General features: G+C 42.4%; 1 protein-coding gene across 9 annotated transcripts in view; it reads left to right on the top strand.

Annotated features, from left to right (window-relative positions):
* Positions 1-19497, top strand: part of CLASP2 (cytoplasmic linker associated protein 2) — a 186655-nt gene that overhangs the window by 13678 nt on the left and 153480 nt on the right. For all 9 annotated transcript variants that reach the window (XM_064277442.1, XM_064277439.1, XM_064277447.1 and 6 more), the window contains exons 3-6: positions 3185-3288; positions 5382-5473; positions 6690-6765; positions 7832-7929. In XM_064277442.1, coding sequence (XP_064133512.1) covers positions 3185-3288; positions 5382-5473; positions 6690-6765; positions 7832-7929 — 370 coding nt within the window. The remainder of the gene's footprint in view (positions 1-3184; positions 3289-5381; positions 5474-6689; positions 6766-7831; positions 7930-19497) is intronic.

Raw genomic sequence — 19497 nt, 5'->3', positions numbered from 1 at the left:
TTGAGAGTCTATGTTCTGTTACATCTAAGGTTGCCTTGAGTCAGAGCCAACTCAACGGCAGCTAACAGCGTGAAAAGCTCTGTCCTGGATGCCCGGTAAATACCTGTTGAATGTTGCTTGTATTTAATGATATTTCAGTGGTCATTGTACAATATACACGTCTTTAGGGAAGACTACTGACACCTCTGAGTGCTTATCACGGGCCTGGCACTGGGGCTTTTAATTCTCGTTACTTCATCCTGACGTTGGTCATGTGAGGTGCAGGCCTAGTATTCGTATCCGTCCTCATCTTACAAAGGAGACTTCAGAGTTGAGAGACCTTTATTGTCTTATATAATTCATCTCGCGTACTCTGGGCACGTTATCAGGAGGGACCAGTCTCTGGAGAAGAACATCATTCTTGGTAAAGTAGAGGGTCAGCAGAAGAGAGAAAGACCCTCAACAAGATGGGCTGACACAGTAGCTGCAACAGTGGGCTCAAGCGTAACAACGACTGTGAGGATAGCATAGGACGAGGCAGTGTTTTTTTCTTTCGTACACAGGGTCACTGTGAGTTGGGACTGACTCGATGGCACCTAACAACAATAACAACAACGTACTTAATTACTGCTAGAGCTGGAATAGAATCTTCAAGACAGTATGTGTTCAAAAGGGATTCTAACACAAAAGAAATTACGAATTTTTTGTTTAATAGCTGTGATGTTATTAGGTTTATGTAGTGTGAGGTTATTTTGTTTTTGTTCTTGCTTTACATAATTTGTTTTTAGTACTGACGTGAGCCTTGCATGGGCCAACATTATTATTACTATTTCCCTTTTGTAGTTAAAGCCCAGCTCTCAGGAATCAAGTGCCTATTTTTTTTTTCCTGTTATTGTTACATGGTCCTATAGGGTTGCTATGAGTCGGAATCCACTGGATGGCAGCGGGTTTTGGTTTTGTTACATGATTGTTAAAACAAAGACATGCGTGCATCCAGACGGCTCGAACAGCAAACAGAAGTGGTCATGACTACTGGGACCTCACACTGTCTAGGTTATTTACACCCTGGTTTCACCACTTGTTATTTGTACGACCTTGGGCTAGTGATTTAATCCCCCTGGGCCTTCTCCAAGGAGCCTAGTCTGCTGGCACTGGGTAGGGTCATCGTGAGGATTAAAGAGATAGCACGGTGCTTAGCGCATAGTAACATCTGACAGTTGTGGAGCCTTTTCTTTTGACTTTTGCCTCTCAGAGGTTATCAGAACCAGAGTCCCACAACAGCCAATCTTGCGTATGTCCATAAATTTCTCTAGCATTGACATACCTAAACAACAGATATTTCTGCTGCCCCATGATTTTTATGTTAGGTTTTTGGATGATCTCATTCAGTTTGTAATAGTGGCTTCCCACCCTAGTCATTTTCTTCCAAAAAGAAAGTAATTTATTTTCTCCTCAAGTGTTATTGATCGTTATAACATTTCAATTGGTTATCACATTTTGTACAAATACATTAGCATCAGACTTACACATTTAATTATATTGTGTCTGTAAGTTGAGGTTCTCAGCTGGCACAGTTTGTACTTGACTACCCACCTAAAGGCTGGTGGTTCATACCCACCCAGCAGTGCCGTGGAAGAGAGTCCTGGCAGCCTGCTTCCATAAAGATTACAGCCAGGAAAACCCTAGGGAGCAGTTCTACTCTAAAACACATGGGGTTGCCATGAGTTGGAATCGACTTGATGACAACAGGTTTGGGTTTTTTTTTTCCCCAGTATAAATGCACTAGAGAAAAATCCCTTTCCTGATTTCATTTTTTCCTCCTTCCTTTGTTTGAACTACACCTCCGGCCCTTTGTTGCTCCAGATGGAGCTGAAATATCAGAAAAGAAAGTTGATTTCTTTGCTTTTAAACATGCAGGATGGTAATGACTGTCTGCGTTGCTCGCAGAACTCTGGTGGCGCGGTGGTTAAGAGCTAAGGCTGCTAACCAAAAGGTTGGCAGTTCAGATCCACCAGCTGCTCCTTGGAAACCCTATGGGGCGGTTCTACTCTGTCATACAGCGTCACTATGAGTCAGAATCAACTTGACAATGGATTTGGTTTTCTTTTTTTTTTTTTTAAGTTGTTTACATGTATTGTCTTACAGTAATTATCTGAGGTGAGTACTGCTAACCCCATTCCATTTATGGGTGAGGAAGTAAAGATGAAAAGATGTTAAATAACCTCTTCAGAGTCACAAACCTAAATACACTACACTAAGTGAATTACAGAAAGATAATTTTGACTGTGAGAAATTTTTGCCCTATGAGCTGACTTTAGACCCTGTCCCCCCTGAATGCCACCCCTTCCTCACATTCCGCTCCTCCGGTACAAGATGTGATTACTTTGTGGTGGATTATTCACTTAGCGTTATAGAGCTCTTGTTCATGAAGTCTCTTCAAGACTGGACTCTGACCCGTCTTTCCTGTCTCCTTTTATGGGGTAGTGCCAAAGACTAGGAGGGAGTCGGGAAAGTCTTCAGCCCCAGGGGCCTGTCGTGAAATAGGTCGTACATGCAGAAGAATGCATATCGAAAATGTACACCTGAAAGAATAATTATAAAACCAGCACTAGACTATGCCCAGGTCAAGAAAATAGGACTCTGCCAGTTCCTTAGAAGCTTCCTCTTTGCATTTCCTGATGACACCTTCTGCTTCCCTCCCCCAAAGGTAACCATCATCCTGACCTTTGGGTTAGTCACTCCTTGGCTTGTCTGTAGAGCATGACCATCTATAAAAACCAAAAAAACCAAACCCACTGCCGTCAAGTCGATTCCGACTCATAGTGACCCTATAGGACAGAGTAGAACTGCCCCCATGGAATTTCCAAGGAGCGCCTGGTGGATTTGAACCACCGACCTTTTGGGGAGCAGCCATAGCACTTAACCACTGCACTACCAGGGTGCATCCCTAAATAAAATACTTAGCGCCGCCTGTAGTTTTGAACATGATTGTAAGTGGAGTCGTCCTGTGTGTAGTCTTCTGAAGCTTGCTTCTCAGTTATTTTTCTTTGATCAGACTCGTGAGTAAGGAACTTAGAACAATTAATTTGCTTACCTTGTAACTTTTCATTTACAGAAACAGTTGTTGCTTGTAATTTGTAAAATATAGTTTGTGGTGGAGATAAGTTAGTAAATACTCACGCTTTTCCTCTTTCCCTCTCTCTAGTTATTGTAGCTTTAATAGACAGAATGGGAGATGCCAAAGACAAGGTTCGAGATGAAGCTGTGACTCTGATATTGAAGTTGATGGATCAAGTAGCATCACCCATGGTAGGCCTCACTGTTAAAATCCTGATTTTGCTAATTAAGAAGGAACATCAATAAAGACAGGTGGTAACGATAGTGGGGTCAGTAAAGCCCCAGGGGGCATGATAGTGGAATTTTTTAAACAATGAATGGTTACTAATGCTTAGAAGGAATTGAAATTTATGGTAAATGTCAATATTTAAATTACTGGATTTTCAGTTTTCTTTTTCTTACTTTCTATTCTTCAATGCTTTTTTTTTTAAGCTAGCCCATAGTTTTAAATGATTTCACAATATACTGAGTATATTATACTTAATATTTTTTTATTTTCCCTGCCTGCAAGTTAAGTTTATTGAGAAACTTATTTTGACAACTGTGAACGTTACATTGTTAATTTTTGCAGCAGAGACAGGAAGAATATTTTTATTTTAGCAGGTGGTTACTAATTATGTAAGACATATATTCTCTGACAATGACTCATTTTATGAATACAATAGGAATAATTTGTGTCCTTATAGAGGTATTTTGAAAGCAGAGCAAAAATATATTGACACATATACAAAGATTTAAAGAATAGCTTATGTTAAGTGGAAAAAAAAATCCCAGAATATACAGTATGCATAATAATATAATATCATTTAAAATGTATAAAAATTATAATATTTTATAAAAAATCCAGATATAATGAATTGTTAAAGTGAATTGTCTTCCCAGATTCTAGACACCTCACAACTAAATCTTTGTCGTTTGGTGTGGATCTCCTTCGATAGTTTATTGATTCCTTCGATACTTCATTGATTTGTACTTTAAGTTGCTTTTGACTTTCTTTTATTGCAAAAAGTACTGTAAGAAACATCCTTGTACATGTATCTTTGAGTGCAAATATAAACATTTCTATAGGCTGAAGTTCTGGAGATGGTGTTGCTGAGTCATGTTATTCACAGCTAAGATTTTTGTATAAACTTTGGAGTTACCATCCAAAAAGTTTTTCAGGAAGAGAGAAGCACATTAGTAGAACTGAGCAGAAAGTCCACAAAGAGGCATATGATAGATACAAGTGAATTTAGTAAATAGCAAAGGTGGTGTTTCCAAATGTGGAGAAAGGATGGATTGGAACAATTATCTTTGTGTTTGGAAAAATAGTAGGATTCCTTATGTCAAACTCGTGTACTCATTTTGGATTATTTTTATATTTTATAAATGCTTATTCCAAAAGAGAAGTAAAATAGGAAGCCATAGAATAGGAGCCCTGGTGGTGCAGTAGTTAAACACTCAGCCGTTAACCGAAAGGTCAGTGGTTTGACCCCACCAGTTACTCCACAGGAGAAGGATGTGGCAGCCTGCCTTGGAAACCCTATGGAGCAGTTCTACTCTGTCCTTTAGGGTCGTTACGAGTTGGAATCGACTTGAAGGCTGTGGGTGTGGTGTTTTGTCTTAGCCATAAGATGACTTGCCCAAATACTTTTATGTATTTGAATCCAGTATTAAAAGGAGAACAGACTGAATTATAAAATGTTGAAAAAACCTGTTCTGTGTGACAGTCTGTAGCCAGTTGCTAGGAAACGTTGGACCTCTCAAATGCTCACTGGACTACTGAGCTTATAGTAGTAGCATTGTTGTTGAAGGTTACTAAAGCTTAGGAGAAATCCTATGTCCCTGAAAATTCTAAGATGTTTTGATATAAAAAATGAAGTGAAACCCATGCCGTCGAGTCGATTCCGACTCATAGCGACCCTATAGGACAGAGTAGAGCTGCCGCATAGAGTTTCTAAGGAGCACCTGGTGGATTTGAACTGCCGACCTCTTGGTTAGCAGCCGTAGCACTTAACCACTATGCCACCAGGGTTTCCGTTTCGATACAGGACATGGTTTTTCTGAGAATAAGCAAAAGTGTTATATAAATAAAAACTAAACACAAGATTAAGATATCAAAACATGTAGTACAAATTTGGCTTAGAAAGACTTCTTGTACATAGTAGAGACGTGAAGTAACTGGGGAGAAAATTCAGTTACCAGTAAGGTTGATAATAAATTAGTAATAAGGTTGGAAAGAGATAAAAGGTTACAACATGAGTAATTTAATTTTTTGTTATATGTGTTCACTTTTTTTCAAACAGTACATCTGGGAGCAGTTGGCTTCAGGTTTTAAGCACAAGAATTTTCGGTCACGGGAAGGTGTCTGTCTGTGTATTGTTGAGACCTTAAACATGTAAGTTTAATGATTACTTAGAATGGACTTCTTATGTTTTCTATTTTTCTTAAGAAAAACAAAAATCCATATGACAAAGCTGAAGGAAAGCTATGGAAATAGCTATGAAATTTTTAAATAGTTAATGATTGAACTCCAGCACAAGAGTTCTAGTTTGATGCCTTTATCTGTTTTTTGTGTATGTTGTTATCTTCCATGTTGTTAATTTTAGATTATCATTCAGTGGTAAGAAGTGCTTTTTTCTTTCTCTCCTTCTTTTTCTTCAGTGTATTAACAGTAGCCACTCAAAGTAGGCGGTCATATAACTGATACACTGATAACACAGGACCCATTTCTGGGCTGGTGATTTGGAATTGTTGTTAACTCAGTGGGATTTCAGATATTGTAGCCAGTGTTCTTTCTTTCTGTCTCTATCTTTCTCTTGGTGGTTTACAATAGGCTTCCTAGAGCAGTATGGGTGGCTACTAAAGTCATAGACTGAATAAGACTCTCCCAGGTAACTAGAGAGCAGGTCTGGTACCGGCGTGCAGGGCTCTGACTGCATGGATGCTACAGAGCTCAGGACTGCCAGTCTGCACAGATAGTAAGCTGAGGCCTTTTGTCCTCATGGTAGATCTTTTTTTTTTTCAGCTTCTGTGCGACATAATAGGTAATAAGTAGTAGCTTTCCGCTTTTTCTTTTACTTCCTTTTCTCTAACAGTATTCTCGTACTCCTTTCTGCCATTTAGAGTTTGGGAATGCATTCTGTATGCACAACTTTTGTGGTATTTGACATACTTGTCATTTGCTGTCAGCCCATGACCTCATCAAACCATTAATAAACATACATGAAGATCTTTTAATTAAATAAGTTCTTATTTCCTTTTACATCTATCTAATTTCATTAGAATGCAATGTGAGACTCTGATTTTCTTCGTGAGCATAGATGACTGGTAGATGACTAGGTTTAAATGTGCCATTATGTTCATGGCTGAACGTTTTGCTCTTTTGAATCTTGGGTTGACAATTTTCAGTGTCAGTTATTAGTTAAGTTGGTGTGTTTCATATCAGGTAAAATTAATTTTTGCTCGTGTCTCATGTCCGTCGTGTTTTAATGATGGGTGCCCAGGCTGTCTGCCATGATATTTGTCTTATTGATACAGACAAGAAGAAAGTATAAGGATATTTTGGTTTACTCTGATTAAAACCTTTTTTTTTTTCCTCAAATTATTTTTAGTTTCGGGGCTCAGCCGTTAGTTCTCAGCAAGTTGGTACCACATTTGTGCACCCTTTTTGGAGATTCCAACAGTCAGGTAAAAATTTATTTACATTTAAGGGTTGCCTTTTTGGGTCTTTCTTTTCTGGTGCTCTTAACCCCATTTAAAATAAAGAGGAAAGACAGTGGAGGGGGGTGAAATTAAGATCTTACCTCTTTTTTTTTTTTTTCGTTGCACCAAAGTTAATTTTTAAAAACAATGTATTATATTCCCATAAATTGCTTTAGTTTGTCAGATATCTGGCTAGTATTAATGGTAGATGGGATTTAACGGCTAGTTATTGAGTTTTGGAGATAAAATAACAAAGAACCTGGATTCTTTTCTATAGTCCCCTGTACACAAATTGTGGGGGGAGGGTTGTTGGTTTCCCTTCTTCATTCCTGAATATAGCTGGTCCTTGTCGCAGTCTTATAACTTTAGCAGGGGATTGGGGCCAGTGCTTTATCACTGGTTAAGATGCCTTTATCTGAGCTGCACACACTCTAGGCAGAATTACAGGGATGTGTTGTAGATCTGTCTGTCCTGCTGGAGTTCAGCCTTGGCTGTAACCTTTCTGGCACAGCTTGCGTATATCGAATGTACCCTGGGCAAGGTTTTTTCTTCTTTCCTGCCCTGGCTCCCCCTCGGGAGGTTTGTAAAGAGAGATTTCTGCTGTCTGTCCAGGTGGTCTTTGACATTGAACTGTCCAAGGGGACTGGAGCTATCTTCCAAATTCTTGTCTTTAGGCCACATTCTTGAAAGGCAGGTTTATTCAAGGAGAATATATTAACCTTGATAATAATTTGTATTCATACAATTATTGGTCATTTTTTACAGAATCTTATTATAAACTTGATTTTTTAAAAGGCCAAACCAGTAACCTTTAATTACAGATTTCTTAGATTTCTGTAAAACCCTTTCACGAGGATTCCCTAGAGGCTTTTTGGCAGGCTCTTTTGGTTTTTGCTATGACCTGCCATGATAATCTTCAGGGGGCTTACAGGCAGTAAAATCAGCTTGGAGCTTCAAGTTGGTAAATGGTTGGTAGTGCAGTGTTACTGTGAGATGGAGTATTTTGTTGGGTGGAATGTAAGTTTTAAAATAGTTGTGCATTCTTTGACAGGTGAGAGATGCCGCAGTATTGGCCATAGTGGAGATTTACAGACACGTGGGAGAGAAAGTGAGGGTAGACCTTCAGAGGAGAGGAATTCCTCCTGCTAGGTAAGTCTCGCTGGATTTATTTTTTTGCCATTGTTTAAAAATGTCTTAATTTAAGGTGTTTATTTTAAATAAATTATAATTTCTGAAATGTTTCAGAATTCAGAGATGAAAAAGAATATGTACATTCCCATCCCAAACCCTGGTGGCAAAGTAGTTAACTACTGTGACTGTTAACCAAAAGATGAGCAGTTCGAATCCGCCAGGTGCTCCTTGGAAACCCTGTGGGGCAGTTCTACTCTGTCTTATAGGGTCCCTGTGAGTCCGAATCGACTTGACAGCAGTGGGTTTGGTTTTGGTTTGGTACCAAACACAGTGCTGTGGAGTCAACAGCAATGGGTTTGGTTTTGGTTTGGTACCAACCCCAGTGCTGTGGAGTAGACAGCAATGGGTTTGGTTTTGGTTTGGTACCAAACCAGTGCTGTGGAGTCGATTCTGACTCATAGCGACCCTATAGGACAGAGTAGAACTGCCCCATAGGGTTCCTAGGTAGCACCTGGTGGATTTGAACTGCCCACCTGTTGCTTAGCAGTGGAGCTCTTAACCACCACACCACCAGGGCTCCATGTGTAGGTTATTGCTGTTTAAAACATTCTTTAGGTCCTGTAACTTTCTTGGTCACTCTTTCATTATATGTTCATTTATTACTTATATATTATTTAATACGTAATTTAAATAGCTCCCCACGTATTTGTCAGTTTGTCGTACTGTGGGGCTTGTGTGTTGCTGTGATGCTGGAAGCTATTCCACTGGTATTGAGATACCAGCAGGGTCACCTATGGAGGACAGGTTTCAGCTGAGCTTCCAGACTAAGACAGACTAGGAAGAAGGACCCGGCAGTCTACTTCTGAAAAGCATTACCCAGTGAAAACTTTATGAATAGCAGTGGGACATTGTCTGATACAGTGCTGGAAGATGAGCCCCCCAGGTTGGAAGGCACTCAAAAGATGACTGGGGAAGAGCTGCCTCCTCAAAGTAAGTCGACCTTAATGATGTGGATGGAGTAAAGCTTTTGGGATCTTCATTTGCTGATGTGGCACGACTCAAAATGAGAAGAAACAGCTGCAGACATCCATTAATAATTAGAACCTGGAAGATACGAAGTATGAATCTAGGAAAATTGGAAATCATCAAAAATGAAATGGAATGCATAACCATCGATATCCTAGGCATTAGTGAGCTGAAATGGACTGGTATTGGCCATTTTGAATCGGACAATCATATAGTCTATTATGCTGGGAATGGCAACTCAAAGAGGAATGGTGTTGCATTCATCATCAAAAAGAACATTTCAAGATCTATCCTGAAGTACAGCGCTGTCAGTGATAGGATAATATCTGTATACCTACAAGGAAGACCAGTTAATATGGCTATTATTCAAATGTACGCACCAACCACTAGGGCCAAAGATGAAGAAATACAAGATTTTTTATCAGCTGCTGCAGTCTGAAATTCATCGAACATGCAATCAAGATGCATTGATAATTACTGGTGATTGGAATGCGAAAGTTGGAAACAAGAAGGATCAGTAGTTGGAAAATATGGCCTTGGTGATAGAAACAATGCCGGAGATCGAATGATAGAGTTTTGCAAGACCAACGACTTCTTCATTGCAAATACCTTCTTTCACCAACATAAACGGCGACTATACACATGGACCTTACCAGATGGAACACACAGAAATCAAATTGACAACATCTGTGGAAAGAGACGATGGAAAAGCTCAATATCATCAGTCAGAACAAGGCCAGGGGCCGACTGTAGAACAGACCATCAACTGCTCATATGCAAGTTAAAGCTGAAACTGAAGAAAATCAGAGCAAGTCCATGAGAGCCAAAATATGACCTTGAGTATATCCCACCTGAATTTAGAGACCGTCTCAGGAATAGATTTGACGCATTGAACACTAGTGACCAAGGACCAGATGAGTTGTGGAATGACATCAAGGACATCATCCATGAAGAAAGCAAGAGGTCACTGAAAAGACAGGAAAGAAAGAAAAGACCAAGATGGATGTCAGAGGAGACTCTGAAACTTGCTCTTGAGCATTGAACAGCTAAAGCAAAAGGAAGAATTGATGAAGTAAAAGACCTGAACAGAAGATTTCAAAGGGCCTCTCGAGAAGACAAAGTATTATAATGACATGCGCAAAGAGCTGGAGATGGAAAACCAAAAGGGAAGAACACGCTCGGAGTTTCTCAAGCTGAAAGAACTGAAGAAAAAATTCAAGCCTCGAGTTGCAATAGTGAAGGATTCCATGGAGAAAATATTAAGTGATGCAGGAAGCATCAAAAGAAGATGGAAGGAATACACAGAGTCATTATACCAAAAAGAATTAATCGATATTCAACCATTTCAAGAGGTGGCATATGATCAGGAACCAATGGTACTGAAGGAAGAAGTCCAAGCTGCTCTGAAGGCATTGGTGAAAAACAAGGCTCCAGGAACTGATGGAATATCAACTGAGATGTTTCAACAAACAGATGCAGCCCTGGAGGTGCTCCCTTGTCTATGCCAAGAAATATGGAAGACAGCTTCCTGGCCAACTGACTGGAAGAGATCCATATTTATGGCTATTCCCAAGAAAGGTGATCCAACCAAATGTGGAAATTATGGAACAATATCATTAATATCACACGCAAGCAAAATTCTGCTGAAGATCATTCAAAAACGGCTGCAGCAGCATATCGACAGGGAACTGCCAGAAATTCAGGCCAGTTTCAGAAGAGGACGTGGAACCAGGGATATCATTGCTGATGTCAGATGGATCGTGGCTGAAAGCAGAGAATACCAGAAGGATGTTTACCTGTGTTTTATTGATTATGCAAAGGCATTTGACTGTGTGGATCATAACAAATTATGGATAACTCTGCGAAGAATGGGAATTCCAGAAGACTTAATTGTGCTCATGAGGAACCTTTACATAGATCAAGAGGCAGTCGTTCAGGCAGAACAAGGGGATACTGATTGGTTTAAAGTCAGGAAAGGTGTGCATCAGGGTTGTATACTTTCACCATACCTATTTAATCCGTATGCTGAACAAATAATCTGAGAAGCTGGACTGTATGAAGAAGAACAGGCCATCAAGATTGGAGGAAGACTCATTCACAACCTGCGTTGTGCAGATGACACAACCTTGCTTGCTGAAAGTGAAGAGGACTTGAAGCACTTACTAATGAAGATCAAAGACCATAGACTTCAATAAGGATTACACCTCAACATAAAGGAAACAAAAATCCTCACAACTGGACCAGTGAGCAACATCATGATAAATGGAGAAAAGACTGAAGTTGTCAAGGATTTCATTTTACTTGGATCCACAATCAACGGCCATGGAAGCAGCAGTCAAGAAATCAAAAGACGCATTGCATTGGGCAAATCTGGTGCAAAGGACCTCTTCAGAGTGTTGAAGAGCAAAGATGTCACCCTGAAGACTAAGGTGCACCTGACCCAAGCCATGGTATTTTCAGTTGCATCATATACATGTGAAAGCTGGACAATGAATAAAGAAGACCGAAGGAGAAGAGTTGACGCCTTTGAATTGTGGTGTTGGCGAAGAATATTGAATATACCATGGACTGCCAAAAGAACGAACAAATCTGTCTTAGAAGAATGCTCCTTAAAGCAAGGATGGCGAGACTGCGTCTTACATACTTTGGACACGTAGTCAGGAGGGATCGGTCCCTAGAGAAGGACATCATGCTTGGCAGAGTACAGGGTCAGCGAAAAAGAGGAAGACCCTTAATGAGGTGGACTGACACAGTGGCTGCAACAAGGAGCTCAAGCATAACAACGATTGTAAGGATGGCTCAGGACCGGCAGTGTTTCGTTCTGTTGTGCATAGGGTTGCTATGAGTCGGAACCGACTCGACGGCACCTAACAACAACAACAATTAAATACCATTGTCAGGTAACTATTTTTTGATACCAGGTGATAATAGTCATTATTTGAGATATGTTGGGGTAAGGATTTAGTGAAAAAATGTTAATCCAGACAGATCTTGTTGAAAAGCTTCTGGTGTACCAGAACATTTTTTTCCAAAGGACCCTTAGTGCATCTCAGAGTCCACATTTTTATTAAAGATATTGTTCCAATTAAACCTTCTTTTCTTTTTTGCAATGACATTTTAGTCCCCGTTTTAAGGAGATTCACTAAAAGAATTTTTTTAAACTTTTTATTATGTAAAATTTTAAACATATGCAAAAGTTGGTATAGTAGTATAATGAACCTCCAGGTATCTGTTACCTCAGTTAAGCAGTTAACAACTCGTGCCAGTTTCGTATCAGATGTATGGGGACCTATTTTTTACCTATCTCCTGTATTATTTTGAAGCAAATCAAAGTCATGAAAACATTTCATTTGAAATTTATTTCAGTATATTTCTAAAAGAAAAATTTTTTTTTTTCATTTACAACCACAATACCATTGTAACTCCTTAACAAATTGAATGTAATTACATAGTACCAAATACTCAGTTAGGGTTCAAATTTCCAGTTGTTTTATAAATGCTTTAAGTATGTATGAATTTTTCACAGTTTGTTTGAATCAGAATCCAAATAGAGTCCATATGTAAATTTTTATGTTCCCCCAGCATGCTCTTTTTTTTTTTTTAATTTCCCCTCGCATTTTATTTATTGAACATGCTGGCTAGTTTATCCTGTGAAGCTTCCCACGTTCTAGACTTTGGTGATTCTTTTCCTGTGGTATGATTTACTGTGGAGTTGCTGTGAGTTGGAACTGATGCTATGACAGCGGGCTTGACTTTTTTTTTTTTTTTTTGGTTTACCATGTTCTTCTCTCCTCATTATATACTATAAATAAGTAGCTGGATCTAGGGGCTCGGTCAGAATTTATTGTGCAGTCGGGAGAAGGCTTCTTCATAGGTACTATTAGTGTGTTCTATTATCAGGAGTCTCTTAATAGCTGTAGATTTTTTACAGTACCAATTGTTTTCTGATAACAAGGTTGTCCCGTAAATAGGCAGTTTGTTTACTTGTTCATTTATTTACTTTCTACTTCCAGGGCTGACAGAAATTTCAGTTGAGTAAATGCCATATCATTTCGTTTGATGAAAGAAGTGATATTAACATATATTTTGTCTATGTGTGTGAATGCGTTTGTGTACATATGTATGTACATTAAGTATTTTTAACTTTTTATTGTAGTTACTTTTTTATTGAAGTATTTTTTAGTTTTATTCAAGTATGATACCCATACAGAATGTAATCAAATCGTAAGTATGCGGCTCTAAAAGTTATTATAGAGTGACTACACCCATGTGTCTACCATACAGGTGTAGACGTAGAACTTTACAACATCCTAGACTTCTTTCCACACCCCCTTTCAGTCCCTTCCTCTTGCTCTCTTCCCAGAGGGAACCACAATTCTGAGTTCTGCTACCATAGCTTAGTTTTTCCTGTTACTGAATTTTAGAGAAGTAGAATTACATAATATGTGCTCTTTTTAGGACTGTTTTTTTTCAATCAATATTATCTTTTTAAGGGTTTGGATCCAGCTGTAGTTGTTTATTTTCCTTGCCGTGTAGTTTTCCGTTGTATAACTAGATCATACTTTGTTGATAGACATGTGGGTTGTTTGCAGTTTTTAGCTTTTATGAGTAATGTTGCTAAAAGCATTCTTGCACATATTTTTTTGGTGTACATAATTATTCTTTTGGAATATATCTAAGAGTGAAATTGTTGGGCCATAGGGTATGTTCGTGCTCACCTTTAGTTGATACCACCAAACAGTTTTTAAGACTAGTTGTACCTATTTGTATTCTCACTAGCATTGTTTTCAGGTTCACATTATTCTACACTTTTACCGATATCTGGTATTAGTCCCATCATGCAGCCGGATGGATTGCTTTTATATGACCTTTTTTGCCATCATCTTGTAACCCCCACTGAACAATTGGGTAGGACTATGTAAATAAGGTGCTTATGACTCATCAAGGGGGTTGGACAGCTCGTTAATAATACAAATAAGGTGCATGACCTACTTGTGGGGGGTGTGACCCTGCAAATAAGGTGTGTGGAACTGGAACGAGGGGATCGGTCAGTTTTTCCATCCTGCTAGGCTTAAAATGAGCCATCCCGGAGGTGGAAAGAGGGGACCTCAGTACCACCAAGAAAGAGGAGCTGGAAGTAGAGAAGACCTGGAGGTAGAGTACATCCTTTGGACCTGGGGTCCCTCTGCTGAGAACCTCCTAGACGCAGGAGACAGAGAGCTGTAACACCAGAGGTGGTGAGAGATGATGAGAAGTGACGGTAGCAGAACCAGGAGACTGGCACAAGATGATGCAGTGGGCGTGCTGACCCACAGAGCGAGGATGCTGAAGGCCTTTGTGTAGGAGGCTTGCTGGCAGAGTGGCGTGCCTCCAGGCACTTACTGTAACAGCTAAAGAGCTTTGTAACGCTTGCCTGAGCAGGGCAGAGATGAGGCTGAGAAGCCGAGGGACCGAGGACCAGAGAGAGGCCTGCCTGCGGGCATGGCTGAGAAGAAGCTGTCCTGATTGTAGAATTGTATTCTGAGTCATTCATGGCCCTGAACTGTAGCCTGTTACTTCCCTGATAAACCCTATAATTGTGGATATTGTCTTTGAACTCTGTGGCCACTGCAACAAATTACGGAACCCAGTAGAAAAGTAGAGGGTGGTGTGGGAGGGATGGCTGATGTTAGAGTTGGTAAAAAGATTGGAGGGTGGAGGCGTTTGACTTCCATGTCTTAGGAGTCAACCTTGGGCTGATGATGGGCTTGATTCTTTCTCCTCCTCGTAGTGAAGTTAGATGAGGGGGTCCGATGCCTTAGCACCATTTTTACATATGCTTATAAATTTTAGGTTTCTGGTGGGTTTGTTGTGGTTTCATTGTGATTGCAATCTGCGTTTTTCTAATTACAAATAAAGAAGAGCACCATTTCATGTATTTACCAGCCACTTGGTTATGTTCTTTTGTGAAATATCTTTTCAGATCTTAACCCAGTGGCTTAGTCATCTAGTGCTGCTGTAACAGAAATACAAGTGGATGGCTTTAACAAAGAGAAGTTTGTTTTCTCACAGTCTAGTAGGCTAACAAGTCCAATTCAGGGTACCGGCTCCAGGGGAAGGCTTTCCTCTGTCAGCTTTGAAGGAAGATTCGTGTCCTAAATTTTTCTGTGGTTAAGGAGCTTCTCAGGTGCAGGGACTCCAGATCCAAAGGACATGGTCTGCTCCTAGTGCTGCTTTCTTGGTGGTATGAGGTCCCCATGTCTCTCTGCTTGTTTCTCTCTTTTATATCTGATAAGAGACTGGCTTAAGACACTACCTAATCTTGTAGACCTCATCAGTATAGTTGCTGCTAATCTACCTTTTCACAGTGTAGTGATAGGATTTACAACACATGGGGAAGCCACATCAGAAGATAAAACGGTAGACAATTATACAAGGGAATCATGACCTAGCCAAGTGGACAGATATTTTTGGGGACACAATTCAATACATGACACCCAGTTTTTTTAACTGGATTATGTCTTAGTTATCTAGTGCTGCCATAGCAACTGCCACAAGGAAACGGCTTTAACAAGCAAATTTACCCTTTCCCGGTGTGGGAGGCCAGGAGTCCAAACTGAGGGCACGAGCTCCGGGGGAAGGCTTTCCCGGTGTGGGAGGCCAGGAGTCCAAACTGAGGGCACGAGCTCCAGGGGAAGGCTTTCCCGGTGTGGGAGGCCAGGAGTCCAAACTGAGGGCACGAGCTCCGGGGGAAGGCTTTCCCGGTGTGGGAGGCCAGGAGTCCAAACTGAGGGCACGAGCTCCAGGGGAAGGCTTTCCCGGTGTGGGAGGCCAGGAGTCCAAACTGAGGGCACGAGCTCCAGGGGAAGGCTTTCCCGGTGTGGGAGGCCAGGAGTCCAAACTGAGGGCACGAGCTCCAGGGGAAGGCTTTCCCGGCGTGGGAGGCCAGGAGTCCAAACTGAGGGCACTAGCTCCAGGGGAAGGCTTTCCCGGTGTGGGAGGCCAGGAGTCCAAACTGAGGGCACGAGCTCCAGGGGAAGGCTTTCCCGGTGTGGGAGGCCAGGAGTCCAAACTGAGGGCACGAGCTCCGGGGGAAGGCTTTCCCGGTGTGGGCGGCCAGGAGTCCAAACTGAGGGCACGAGCTCCAGGGGAAGGCTTTCCCGGCGTGGGAGGCTAGGAGTCCAAACTGAGGGCACGAGCTCCAGGGGAAGGCTTTCCCGGTGTGGGAGGCCAGGAGTCCAAACTGAGGGCACTAGCTCCAGGGGAAGGCTTTCCCGGTGTGGGAGGCCAGGAGTCCAAACTGAGGGCACGAGCTCCAGGGGAAGGCTTTCCCGGTGTGGGAGGCCAGGAGTCCAAACTGAGGGCACTAGCTCCAGGGGAAGGCTTTCCCGGTGTGGGAGGCCAGGAGTCCAAACTGAGGGCACGAGCTCCGGGGGAAGGCTTTCCCGGTGTGGGAGGCCAGGAGTCCAAACTGAGGGCACGAGCTCCAGGGGAAGGCTTTCCCGGTGTGGGAGGCCAGGAGTCCAAACTGAGGGCACGAGCTCCAGGGGAAGGCTTTCCCGGTGTGGGAGGCCAGGAGTCCAAACTGAGGGCACGAGCTCCAGGGGAAGGCTTTCCCGGCGTGGGAGGCCAGGAGTCCAAACTGAGGGCACTAGCTCCAGGGGAAGGCTTTCCCGGTGTGGGAGGCCAGGAGTCCAAACTGAGGGCACGAGCTCCAGGGGAAGGCTTTCCCGGTGTGGGAGGCCAGGAGTCCAAACTGAGGGCACGAGCTCCGGGGGAAGGCTTTCCCGGTGTGGGCGGCCAGGAGTCCAAACTGAGGGCACGAGCTCCAGGGGAAGGCTTTCCCGGCGTGGGAGGCTAGGAGTCCAAACTGAGGGCACGAGCTCCAGGGGAAGGCTTTCCCGGTGTGGGAGGCCAGGAGTCCAAACTGAGGGCACTAGCTCCGGGGGAAGGCTTTCCCGGTGTGGGCGGCCAGGAGTCCAAACTGAGGGCACGAGCTCCGGGGGAAGGCTTTCCCGGTGTGGGAGGCCAGGAGTCCAAACTGAGGGCACGAGCTCCAGGGGAAGGCTTTCCCGGTGTGGGAGGCCAGGAGTCCAAACTGAGGGCACTAGCTCCAGGGGAAGGCTTTCCCGGTGTGGGAGGCCAGGAGTCCAAACTGAGGGCACGAGCTCCGGGGAAAGGCTTTCCCGGTGTGGGAGGCCAGGAATCCAAACTGAGGGCACTAGCTCCAGGGGAAGGCTTTCTCTCTCTTGTCGGCTGTTGAGGAAGGTCCTTGTCATCAGTCTTCCCCTAGGTCTAGGAGATCCCAGGTCCAAAGGACGTGCTCTGCTCCTGGCTTTTCTTTCTTTGTGGTACTGAGGTCCTTATCTCTACTCACTTCTCAGCTACTTTTATCTCTAGGGTGGTGAACTCAAGATACATGCCCCCAATCCTGTTTCATTAGGATTGCAAGCATAACCTAATCCTCATTAACTTGACCTAACCCTGCCTCATTAACATAACGGACAGCTCACTCCCAAATGGAACCATACCACAGACATAGAGGGTAGAGTTTACAACACAAATTACATCAGATCACAAAACGGAGGACAACCACACAATACTGGGAATCATGGGCTAGCCAAGTTGACACATACTTTTTGGGGGCCCAGTTCAGTCCGTGACAGGTTGTCTGTCTTTTTCGTTATTGGTTTGTAGGAGTTCTTTATATATTCAGGATATAAAATCATTGTCAGCTATACATGTGTTTCATATATCTTCTCCATTTTTACTTTTTTGATGTCTTTTGATGTCATGAAGTTCTTAATTTTAATGTAGTTCTCAATCATGACCTTTGTGACTAGACATTCCTGTGCCTTGTTTAAGAAACCTTTGCTTACCCTAACATCATGAAAACATTTTTCTTATGTTAGTGTCTTGAGGTTTTATTCACATTTAGATCTGTAGTCCTTCTGGAATTCACTTTTGTAAGTGGTGTGAGGTTGAGATACATTTTTCCCCTGTACGGATGGGTATCCTCTTGACTTAGCACCACTTACTGAAAGATCTTTCTTTGGTGCTCCCAGTGTTATAAAGTGTCCACAGATGTGCTTAGGATTTTTGCATCTATGCTCAAAGTGAGAAAGGCTTATAATTTTTCTTGTGTAACTTATGTTAGTAATCTTAGTTGTTAGAGGAGATCTCTTATTTAATTCCCTCCCCCCCTCAATCAAAGTCAACCTGATATGGTGTAAAAATGGCTTGGGGGTGGTGTCTGACCTCTAACTTCACAAGGGGGAAGGAGAATCAAGATCAACAGCACAAGGGTGACTCCCATGAGACAGAGGCCAAACATGCCTCCTCTCTCCGCCATCTTTACTAATTCTGACACCAACCGTCCCTTGCACAGTGCTTTCTACTTTTCTATTGGGATTGATAATTCATTGCAGTGGCTACACAGAACTCACAGACCATACTCACAGTTATGGGGTTTATTAGGGGAGTAACAGATTGCAGTTCAGGCTCAGGAACACTCAAGGAAACAGGTCTTCCACCAGGACAGCCTCTTCCTAGCCATGCTGTCAGGCACGCCTCTCCCAGGCCCTAGGCGGCTGTTTAGAGGCACTCAGCTTTTTCTCTCCGTGGACCAGGGAAGCCCACTGTGCTATCTCCTGCTGCCGGGTCTCTGCTGCTGGGTCTCTCCTCTTCTCACCATCTTCAGGTCTACAGCTACCTCTCTCTCTCTCTCTTCCTCTCTCTCGGCTTCCTGCTTCCAGGAACTTCTCAGGGCAGGCATCCTGGGTCCAAAGGAAGCACTCTCTGCTCCTGGCTGTTCTTCCTTGGTGGTGTTAGGATCCTCATCTCTGCTCTAGAATTTGCTCTCTGTTAAGACAAAACTGACCAATTCCATTGGTGGACCGCAATTACCCTATCACACAGTCTCACCCAATCATCCGGGTGGGAGTTACAAGACCATGGCTAGAAAGGCCACACAAAAAAGTAATCCATTGCACCGCATACGGATTTTATTATATGCAGGCAGCTAATACTTTAATGTTCTTACCAAAATAAGTCAGTGGCTTATTAACTGTAGCCATTCGTACTTATGCTTTCTCCCACCCTCAAGTGTCTAGCTAGTGGGCAGATGAGGCCTCACTCTGAGACCCGAGACCTAGAGCAGTGACAGCTAGTTGATAAGAAGCTGAAGGCTTCCGGACTCATGCTATTCTTTCTTCCACACTGTGCTTTTGTTGCTGTTTTCAGCAGATAGTCATCTAACAGGTAGTCAAGAGTGGGAAGGATTCTGCCCAGGTACACGGAGTGGTGGGCTTTGCTTTTTTAAGCAGGCATAGTGTTTTCTGTCAACATACGGCATCATTATTTTAAAGGCAGTATTTTGAGTCCTCAAAACACTGGACACATTCATATGAAAGAAATCTAAAACCGTGTGAACGAGCTTTGGTTTACCCACTTCTTCAGGCAGTTGTTCCATTGTTTGCCTCTTTCCACTAGCATTTATTCTTGAGAGTTAATTTATACTGAGTATGACATTCATTTGAAACAGTATACCCTCTTGTCATAGTGGTCACATTCTGACTTAAT

Source organism: Loxodonta africana, chromosome 27, assembly GCF_030014295.1.
Source record: "Loxodonta africana isolate mLoxAfr1 chromosome 27, mLoxAfr1.hap2, whole genome shotgun sequence".
Taxonomy (NCBI): domain Eukaryota; kingdom Metazoa; phylum Chordata; class Mammalia; order Proboscidea; family Elephantidae; genus Loxodonta; species Loxodonta africana.
The sequence above is the reverse complement of the archived record's forward strand: the minus strand, read 5'-3'. Positions and strand labels throughout refer to the sequence as shown.